Here is an 11,248-nt window from a genome sequence, read left to right as displayed (position 1 = left end):
ACGATGTCGGAGCCGCCGGCGAGCGCGGAGGTGCGGCGCTTTGAGAAGCGGCTGTTGGTGACGGGCGGCGCCGGTTTCATGTGAGCGGTGGTCTCGTAGTGCCGCCGCTTTGCGGTGGGGCCAGGCGGCGCCAGGCTCCGTCGCGGGGAGCCGTGGAACGTGGCGGTGGGCGGGCCGGCGTCCTGGGAGCTCAGAGCGTGTCCTGGGAGCTCAGAGCGTGTCCTGGGGTGGGGCTGCGACTGGTCGCGTTTCTGTGTGCCGCCAGTCTTAAAAGGCTGAGCGTAGGTACGTGCCGCGTATGGGTTATCGTATGTAGGGGTACCTTAAGATCCCTTAGTGGGCTGTCCTTTTGAGTGCGACTCCCTCGTTCTCTGAACCCCTTTATTACCGAACGTGTAATCTGTCATTGCTTTGCTGCCTGAAAACCAGCGATGTGATTGTAAACATGGTCTTCTTCAATCCTACAGTGCTTCGCATGTAGTTGTGTCGCTGGTCAGGAACTATCCCAACTATCTGATTATAAATCTGGATAAGGTAAGTGGGCTGTCTTCTTTCTTGCCAGGCAAGACCCTTTTATTAAAGCTTTTTAATACAGCCTGTAGTATCGTAGAGTCACAGAATGGCCTGGGTTAACCGTGATGATCATCTAGTTTAACCTCCCTGCTATGTACAGGGTTATGTTCAAGTGTACTTGGAATGCTATTTGTTGAATTTCCTTTTGACTTCTCACTGGTTTCCATGTGAGAAGTATCAAACAATTATTATCCTAAGGCTTTGAAGTGATGGATATCCAAGCACTTATGAAATTGTTAGGATATCTTTCAGGCTTCTGTGTTTCTCATGCTTTATCATATTTGCTTGTGAGATAGCTTTTCTTTCAGAGAAGTTTTTGCTTTATTTGTAAACTTGCTTGTAATTGGGTTGGAGCTGAGTTATCTTTGTCCATTTTCATGAAAACTACTGATAATACTTTGTGTATGTCTCCTTAGCTTGACTACTGTGCAAGCTTGAAAAATCTTGAAACTGTCTCTGAGAAGGAAAACTACAAGTTTATCCAGGTAATAAAGTCTTCTTTTCTAGGAAACTTGTCTTTTTCATTTTTGTGTGGGTGTTTTATAGCAAAGTAACATAGTTTCCAGAGCTCCCAAAAACTTGAGGGTAAGGCCACTGCTTTACCATAAATTAAAGTTGAAATTGCTTCTTCACTGTTGCGAATAAGTCAGTGTATGGAATATGCTTCTGTATCTGATACTCAGACATAAAAGCAATTACGTCATTCGTATACCTTTATTAAAAGACCTTGTGTTTCAGCTGAGAATTCTGACAGCATAAAGCTGTGTGACATTATTGTCTGACTCTTATGTGAAGCAGTCTTTGAAAATAAATATTACATTGTACAATAAAGGTTCAGAATATAGAAAACTGTCTTTCAGGATGATTCATTCACTTCTAAGTCTGCTTTTGATAGGTGGAACAGACAGGCTGGTCTCAGATTTGACTCCTCCAGGCTTATCTGACACTTAGATTTTCCATCTTCAAATACAGCAGCTTGTCATTTCCCATGCTATGTAACATATTCTTTATCCATGCTAAAGATCAGGCTATGATGTTCTTAGTTCTGCTTTTGTGTACTCTGTAGTTGTTTTTGAACATGGTCTAGGTTCAAGGTATGCTTTTTCTTCATAGGATGTTGCTGGTTAAATTAGTTTACTGTTCAGTATTTTAGGCTCCAGACAGTGGATGGATTTAGACTTTTTGTTTGGATAAATGCTCAGGCTGCTGAGTTTGTGTGCTGAGGTTCTGTTGTGCGGAACTCAGTGCTGATGCTAGGTCCTTTGTCAAGCTAGGCTGTCTGAGATTGCAGGGCATCAGAGAAAAGCATATGGTTCACTTTTCTGAAATATCAGTCAGTTTAATATACGTGACAGCTTTTTGCAGTGGCAGGAAATGTAAACTGAGTTTCTCTCTTAAATTCAGGCAATCAAACTTTTCCACACTTGTTTGGTGATCCCATAGCTGTTAATTTTTATGAACCTTCTGAATTCTATTAGATTCTGGATTATCCCAGAGTTGTTGGATGCAATTTTCTTGAGGGAAAGGGAATACGTACCAAGCAAATACACTCTGTTTCAGGATACCAGAAGTACTCTTGTTTTTTTTCCTGATGTTTTTAATACCTCCCAATGCATGATGCAATATGTGTGAATGCTGTATAGGGCACAAGACAGCCTACATCTAACTGTTTTAGAAGAAAAATATACGCTCAAGAAATCTTACTGAATGTTCTGTCTTTAAAGAGGAAAATAAAACAAAACTGAAAACCACTGAATTTGGTTTTCTATTAAAAAAAAAAAAAACTAATCATTAAAATAATCCAGTTTCTTATATGCATTACTTCTTTGAAGCTGTTGTTTGGAATAATTGCATGAGAACTTCTAAAAACATAGCTGCATTTGAACTGTGTTCAGTTAATTGCCTTGTTCTTGAAAGTATTCTTCATCCTCCCCTGACACTACTTCCTTTGAGGTACTCCTGTTTAAGTTGAGCCAGTAGATAAGTATCAAAAGCTTCTCAGTTCTTGTTTACATTTGAAAACTGCCCTTGTTTGTTTGTCACACTAACAAACCACTCGTGTCCATGCTGTGCTCATTTCCAATTATCTCGATGATTCCGGTAATAAGAACAAAACCAAAGAAAACTGCTTGCAAACTTCCATCTGCTTTTGACAGCAGTGGAAATGAACTTCATCTCTAATGCCACTGGGTGTCACCATCTGCAAACTTTATTTGCTCTAAGCAGGCATCCCAATTGTAGCATTTGCTGTGTCTTTGCTGTGTATGTTTTGGAGGTCGTGTTGTTTCTGGTGTTAAGTAGTAATGTAAATCCTGAAACGCTGTATCTATGGCTATTGCTCAAAAAGTGAAGATCATCTTTTAGGCATGGCATTGGTATGATGCCCCAAACTCTGTTGCTAACTGTTTTGTATCAGTGGAGAGCTAAAAAGTATCTAATTGTATCTAAAGGTCTGGATTTTAGTTAATTTCAGGTTATGAATTCCAATTTTTAGAGTCATAGTTTTCTATTATTACTATTAAAGAGTAAGCTGAGTAATCCCAGGATTCTGATAAAAGGCTTGTATTTTGGCTTTGCAGGCTTGTTCTTATTGCAGAGCTTTTTCCTTGTGCCTGCTTTGTAATGATTTGTTATGTGTTACTTGGTACAAATTGAAGCTTACTATTTTTATCAAAAAAATAATTCATTTTATTTCCTGTTTAGGGAGACATTTGTGAACCTCATTTTATCAAACAGCTTTTTGAAACTGAGAAAATTGACATAGTTCTTCATTTTGCAGCCCAAACACATGTAGGTGAGCACTGTAGCATGTTTTAGTATTATTTCTGTATATATGTTTTGAAATAGTATACTGACATTTTTCATCTTTTTTTTTTTTTTTTTTTTCCCTTCACATAAAACAGATATACAATCTAACATCTTTACAGACTGCATGATTCAGTTGGTTGGCCTTTTTAACTTAGGAGGTTCATGGCTTTAATTAAACAATAGTCAGATAAGGCAGTTTTTAATTTTGGCCATGTATATATACATATTTGCTTATTATATTTTAAGTTCCATCTAGACACGTGTAGCTGCCAGTGCACACATGTCATGTGGTATCTTGAAGACAGTTTCCCTTGATTGACTGCTACCTTGCTGGAAAAATTAGAGTGGAAGCTAAGAGTGAGTGTAGCTCCCTTTAGAATTCTTCCAGGGTTCTAAAAAGTGGCAAAATGGATTACACATTGAAGTGCCTATTTCAGATTGTCAGTCTTCTGTAGAGCTGTTAATGAGTGGTATCCTTGGCACATTCCTTCCATAATGAGCAGAAGTCATTGAAAAATTCTCTGATCTCTGGGAAAATTCTCAGATTTGTCAACATTGCTATGCACAAAGTCATTAGGTCAGTGGGATGATTCTAAGAGTTAAAACAAGTGGTAATTTGTTAACAGTAATAAATATATATTGTGGTTTTGAATGATACTTTTCTTAGTAAACTTGGCACTTCATGGTGACGAGGGGAATTAGCTATGCTGCCATTTAACTAAAACTAATTAGTGCTATTTCAAATTGAATATCCCCAGATAACAACCTTTTGCTCCTCATTCCAACCTATTGTTGAGAGCAAGGATTTTTTTTTTTTTGTCTTTGTGTAAGTGTAGAAAGTGTCTTAGTTTAATGATAACCTTGCTACCCTGACAGTCAATCGAACTGGTGGTGAAATCATGAAATCATAGAATTGCTCAGATTGGAAAAGACCTTAAAGATCATCAAGTCCAACCACAATCTAACCATACTACCCAAACTCTAACAGCCCTCTGCTAAATCATGTTCCTGAGCACCACATCCAGACAGTTTTTAAACACATCCAGGGGTGGGGTGGTGACTCAACCACCTCCCTGGGGAGCCTATTCCAGTGTTAACAATCCTTTCTGTAAAGAAGTGTTTCCTGATATCCAACCTAAACTTCCCCTGGTGCAACTTCAAGCCATTTCCCTTTGTGCTGTCACCTGTCTCCAGTGAGAAGAGACCAGTCCTGCTCTTGCTGTAAGCACCCTTCAGGTATTTGAAGAGAGCAGTAAGGTCTCTCCTCAGCCTCGTCTTCCACAGACTAAACAGCCCCTGTTCCTTTAGTGCTCCCTGTTTATATTGCTGCTGTTAATTGTTACGGTTCATTAGAAAACCATGTATTGCCTAAATTTAATCAGAATTGTGGGTTGAATTTTTTTTTTTAATTCTTTTCTATAGATCTTTCATTTTGGCATGCCCTGGAATTCACTTATGTGAATGTTTATGGCACTAATGTACTGGTTGCTGCTGCCCATGAAGCCAATGTAGAGAAGTTTGTCTATGTCAGTACAGATGAAGTATATGGAGGCAGCACTGATCAGGTGAGTTTAAAAATGTGTGGGTCTCTAATCTCTCTTGGCTTCTTTGAATGTGTTATTTTTGATAATACTTAAACTTGCAAGCAGGTACTTCTTTTGCTTCTAGAAAGCCAAGTATCAAAGTTGTCCTGAAGCTTTTCTGTAGCAGGTTTTATTTTGAACATGTTGAATACATACTAGCTAAAGCAGTCAGGTTGGTGTCTTTAATGACTTGTGGAAACTTCTAAAAGATACTCCTCGTGAATCGTAGTAAATCTTAAAGATGTTTTTCTGAGGAGAGGAAAACAAGTCAGGAAGTAACTGGAATCAATTAATTTCAGGGGTAAGGGTCAGGCAAGAGCAAGGCATTTTGTGTAAGTGATATTTATGATAGCCATTTTAGAGTCTCTCTTTTCTATGCTTGGGATGCATACAGTCTTCTGAGTTGAAACGGGCCATTAAAGGCCATCTAGTCCAACTCCCCTGCAGTGAATGAAGGCATGCACAGCTAGATCACGTTGTCCAGGGCCTAAAGGAAAGGTGGCTTGCTCAGTCTAGTGTGTTTGAATATCTGGGGATGTTTATAGAAGTTGCAGCTGTGTCTTTTGTAGCTTGAAGACTTACCTGGGCAAGAGCGATTGAGTAATGCAAGTTTTCATTTCAGGAATTTGATGAATCCTCACCAAAATGTCCTACAAATCCCTATGCCTCCTCTAAAGCTGCTGCAGAATGTTTTGTTCAGTCTTACTGGGAAAAGTACCAAGTAAGTTAATGGAAGCTTCAAAAGCTCATCTTACACACAAATGTTGAAAAGAAAAATCAGTGGTAGACAGCACGATGCTACATCCTTCCTGAGAGCTAGTTCTGTAGTTTGGATGGATCAGAGTCCTGCTGCTGCTTACTGGTGGAGGTGTACTGCAGGAGGCTGGGAGAGGCTAGTTAATTTTAGACTGGAAAATAACCTGAACAGAAATGTCTATTTTTTTCCCAAAATAAATGAAGAGAACAATAGCATTTTAAAAATATATAGTGATTAGCTGGAAGGACATTCATTTGTAAGTAGAATATTCAAAATGCAAATTGTATTGACTAGTCTTACAAGTGGAGAAAAGATAAAAGAAAAAAACATTATTCAAATTTGTTCAGGAAAAAAATAGTTTGGTTTTCAAAGCTTTATTCTTTCCATTTTGGCGTGACATTCTGCAAAGATGTTTTTGACATCAGACTGACTTGATTATGATGTTAATGACTATGAAACATTTACCTGGGGATACAAAAGAGTAAGCAAGTTTTCAGTCAACCTGATGCCCGTATGTAATGTCCTGTGATGGGACTGGAAGATTAGGAGCATCTGTCACTCTGGGGGCTTCTACAGACTAAGGGAGCCAGAGGCTTTTGTCTAGAGGCAAACATATGGATAGCTTGATTCATTAATACTTGTGAAAACATTCAGGTTTGTGATGAAGCATTGTAGGTGTGTCACTACTTATTGACCAGCCAGAAGCCTACAGATTTTTATTTATATATACTTAATGTTTAATCACATGCATATTTGATGTTCTTAAGTTTCCAGTTGTTATCACTCGAAGTAGTAACGTTTATGGACCGCACCAGTATCCAGAGAAAGTAAGTTAAGCTAATGCTTTACTCTGAGCTTGAATATACTATAATCTAAGGTTTTTGTAATGTTACTTTTTTCACCTGAGAATGAACTTTCCAAAAAAGCACTGCCTTACAAGTATATTTGTCCATGCTTATCTGTCCATGCTGATTTTTTTTTTTATATGCTGATCTCACAGTAAAACATTCTACCATCAGCACAACAATATACAGTTGTTCTGGTTGTCAATATAACATCAGATGGAGATTTCCAGTTACTTGCATGAGTTTAGCTGCAGTTATTTTATTCTGTACTTTTTCTGGTTTTCTGTGAACATTTAACTGACAGGATTCTCCTACAAATAACTTCTGTTCATGTCCTACATGCAGTAGTTAGCAGTGTTAAATTAAGAGGCAACACTTCAGAAAGTGAATTTGAAGAGAGCAGTATGTCTGCTATAAAGTGGATGTTCTAACCTGTGTAATTACTTCTAAGTTTAGGGTATTAAGGAAGTTGACAAAATTAAAAATGTTCCTGTGGCTTCAGTTTAAAAACTTGTTTAGGCTTTTAGAACATACCCAAGCCTAGTATGACTGCGAATACCATGTGGAAAGCTAATTCCTATTACTTGACTAGTGGTTATTTACCATCATAGAATCTTTAGAGTTGGAAGGGACTTCCCTAGAGTTGGAAGGCCATCTAGTCCAGTCCCCCTGCAATGAACAGGGACACCACAGCTAGGTCAGGTTGCCCAGAGCCTGATCAGCCTTGCCTTGAAAGTCTCCGGAGATGGGGCATCAACCACATCACTGGGCAACCGCTCCAGTGCCTCACCACCCTCACTGTGAAAGCATTCATCATTATCTCTAACCTAAATCTACCCTCTTTGAGATACTTCCCCTTGTTCTATCATCACAGACCCTGCTAAAGAGTCTGTCTCCTTCTGTGTATCTCCCCTTTAGTTACTGAAAGGCTGCTGTCAGGTCTCCTTGAAAACCTGTTTCACCACAGGTTTCTTACTGTGTTTAAACCATGTTCTAAACAGTTGGCAGTAGTCAACCTTATTTTAGACTCTAGTGCACTTCTGTGTGTGAAAGTGATAGCACCATTTTTGTGTGTAAATCATTGCATTTTTAACTTCTGATTGGTAATGGATGACCACAAAGGTAAGCATCTCAACACAAGAAAGGCATTATTCTTAAAATAAATGGATAAAGTGAAAAACGAAAAATGTGAACTGTGGACTTCAGGAAAGGCAACTGTGGTGTACAAAATACTCTGCTTACTCTAGGAAAAAAGAAACCTTGCAGTTTCTAGGTTTAGAAAGCATTACCTGCTTAGATTTTAATTTCAGCTTAAGTTTGAACTTAAACTATTGAAACAATCCTATTATTAAAGCATGTAATGATATGTGCTGGTAAAACACCCTGTTGTTTGCAGAACAGCTTCTAAAATATTTCTTTTTATTCAACTGTTTAGGTTATACCAAAGTTCATATCTTTGTTGCAACAGAACAGAAAATGGTATGTAACTTGTTTTACTTTGCATGTAATTACTTATTTCATAAACATAAACATTTATAATTTCCTAATTAAGCTTTGAATTATTTTAGTAGTAGCATGTACTTAAACAGCTGACTTGCATGTTTTTAAACTGAAGCACTTTCAGGTAAATTCTTACAGTAGAACTGTGTAAAATGCATTTTAATAAATGCAATGCTTCTATTTAGGTATTAACAAAAGTCTTCTGCTTTTCCCTGTTCTTAAGCTGTATACATGGCTCTGGACTTCAGAGAAGGAATTTTCTGTATGCAGCTGATGTAGTAGAAGCATTCCTTACTGTCCTGAAAGAGGGGAAGCCAGGTGAAATTTACAACATTGGAACTAATTTTGAGATGTCCATTGTCCAGCTTGCAAAGGAGTTAATCCACTTAGTGAGTAAACAGTTACAATGCTTGTCATTGCACATATGAACAATTCTCTGTTGTAGAATTTTGTATCTCTGCAAGTTAGTTCAGTGCTTGCAGCAGATCTTAGAGCAAGGTGTTAACCTTTCTGTGGCAGCTGTGCTATGTGCAGTGCAGGCTATCACAAACTGTTCCACTGCATTGATTGTCCTGTCTGGGACAGTAACTGGGGTAATGATTAAAAATAATTTATTCTCTTTCATGTTGGCTACTTGAATTTTGGTCTGAAGATGATGTGGAATATTGAAATGTAACAGATTATGTGTGTTTACTAAGCACTTAGGGAGAGATATTGGAATTGTTCCAAGTAGTTTTTATAACTTTAGTTTTTTATAACTTCAGTAATTCGGTTGTTAATTCAGGCAAAAGACCATTTCTGTGTTTTTTTTTTTTTTTTTTTTTTTAAATTTTTTTTTTTTTCCCTCCACTTGTTGTCAGATAAAGAAGACCAGTTCAGAATCTGAAATGGAGCACTGGATGGACTATGTCAAAGACAGGTAAGAACACAGCTAAGTGTGTGCAGGAGAACTCTATCCTGAAGGATCCAAATACAGTTTGTTTATTTCTCTGAAAGTGCTTTTTGCTCAGCAGGAGGGTTAGCTTACAGGGTATTGGGACCTGATTTGCTTGCCTTTTTCAACTTGTTTTTGGATTTGGTGCCTGAGATGCAGCATACTGTTTAAAACCAACCTCTCCAGTTACGACTTGAATCTTTGGAATGATGTATTGCTAATCTTTAAAAGATGCAAATTTTCTTCAAACTACTGAAGCTTGTTCTGAGATAGGGATTGATTTTACGTAGCAACCAGATCTTTTTGTAAGGATAGTTTATTTATTACTTTGTCCTCAACTTAACTTGAACAATGAATTCCTTTGTCTCTCATTTAGCTTTAATATTTTGGTGTAAATGTGACTAGTTCAAATTTAAGTGTGCTTTGAGGTAACACCAAGCTGAGTGGTGCGGTTGACACGGTGGAAGGAAGGGATGCCATTCAGAGGGACCTTGAGAGGCTAGAAAGGTGGGCCTGGGTGAACCTGATGAGGTTCAACATGGCAAAGTGCAGAGTTTTGCACTTGGGCCAGAGGAATCCCAGGCATTTATATGGGCTGCAGAGAAGGACCTGGGGGTCCTGATGGATGGAGAACTTAATGTGAGCCAGCAGTGTGCTCTTGCAGCTTGGAAAACAAATGGTATCCTTGGGTCCATCAGAGTAGGATGGACAGCAGGACAAGGAGGTGATTGTCTCCCTCTACTCTGCTCTTGGGAGGCCCCATCTGGAGTACTGTGTCCAGGTCTGGAGCCCCAGTACAAAAAAGACAGGGAGATGTTGGAGAGGGTCCAGAGGAGAGCCACAAAGATGATTGGGGGCTGGAGCACCTCCCCTAAGAAGACAGGATGAGAGATCTGGGCTTGTTCAGCCTGGAGAAGAGAAAGCCATGGGGTGACCTCATTGCAGCCTTCAGTACCTAAAGGGAGCCTACAAACAGGAGGGGAGTCAACTCTTTGAAAGGGTAGATAACTGCAGGACAAGGGGAAATGGTTTTAAGTTGAGGGAGGGAAGATTTAGGTTGGATGTCAGGGGGAAGTTTTTTACAGAGAAAGTGGTGAGGTGCTGGAACAGGCTGCCCAGGGAGATTGTGGGTGCCCTGTCCCTGGAGGTGTTCAAGGCCAGGTTGGATGGGGTCCTGGGCAGCCTGGTTTAGTATTAAATGGGGAGGTTGGTGGCCCTGCATGTGGCAGGGGGGTTGGAGATTCATGATCCTTGAGGTCCCTTCCAACCTGGGTGATTCTGTGTTACTACTATAAGTGTAAAATATCAACATGCTAAAGTTAGGGCAGCATAAAAAATGGAAGCTTCTGTAAATGCTTTTGCTGAGTGTTTCCATTTTTAACTGCGAGCTTGATTTCACTCTGTTCTTTTTTCCTCCATTTCATTTCTGCAGCGACAATAAACCACTGCATACTTCAGATATGACTCTTTCTCTAGAGTGATTAGGAATCATATATCTGCTGATAGCTGTTAAGAATTCTGAAAGCCCTAATAATACATACTTTCTGTTCATGTTTGGATAGTTCAAGCAACTGAAGTGTCTTTAAGTGCTTTTTCTAAAAGGAAGTGTTTTTCACAATCCTCTCTAAATTTACTGTAGGACTCTGAACAAGAATTGCTGCTGGCTCACATGATGTGAGTGTTCTATAGGTTCTTGTGTAATTCAGATTAAGGATTTTATTCATCTATATTGAGCCCTGGCTGTGAATCTGGAATTGTAAGTGGGCTCACAGGTTGACCAGAGAGATGGTGGATGCCTGTTCCTGGAGACATCCAAGGCCAGGCTGGATGGGGCTCTGAGCACACTGATCTATCTGTAGGTGTCTCTATTCAGTGCAGGGGAGTTGGACTAGATGACTTTCTAAAGGTTCCTTCCAACTCAGAGGATTCTATAATTAAGATACCTTACTAATGTTTAATTTTGAAGGACTTTAATCATGATAGTTACTTGCATTGGAAAAATTAGTTCTGTTTCTCCTTGAGATTAGGACGTTTTAGTAACTGTGAAGTAGTTTGCTTCTGTGTGCTTGTATACTTCAACCAACCTGTATTCCAGTGTCAGTAATGCAGGCATGATAGACTAGACTACTGAACTGCCAGATTGTAGGAATAAAAATGTTTTGTACCTAAAGGAAGGAAATATTTCTGTACTGAATCTTGCAGTTTGGGATTCTGTATGCTCAGTATTACAAAGGTTATGCAGTTGATA

The 11,248-nt window shown here is 39.1% G+C and overlaps 1 protein-coding gene across 1 annotated transcript; it reads left to right on the top strand.

Moving 5' to 3' along the window:
* Positions 1 to 3: 3 nt before the first annotated feature.
* Positions 4 to 8,989, top strand: TGDS (TDP-glucose 4,6-dehydratase; the record flags this gene model as incomplete). Its single annotated transcript, XM_079540771.1, has 10 exons — positions 4 to 80; positions 468 to 534; positions 990 to 1,058; positions 3,277 to 3,367; positions 4,804 to 4,946; positions 5,587 to 5,685; positions 6,489 to 6,548; positions 8,002 to 8,045; positions 8,290 to 8,455; positions 8,927 to 8,989. 10 exons carry the CDS (start codon positions 4 to 6, stop codon positions 8,987 to 8,989), a joined length of 879 nt encoding a protein of 292 aa, XP_079396897.1.
* Positions 8,990 to 11,248: the final 2,259 nt, after the last annotated feature.

The sequence above is a fragment of the Tetrao urogallus genome (assembly GCF_951394365.1).
Source record: "Tetrao urogallus genome assembly, chromosome: 1".
NCBI classification, from domain to species: Eukaryota; Metazoa; Chordata; class Aves; order Galliformes; family Phasianidae; genus Tetrao; species Tetrao urogallus.
Note: the sequence above shows the minus strand (reverse complement) of the source record. Positions and strands in the feature narration are given on the sequence as shown.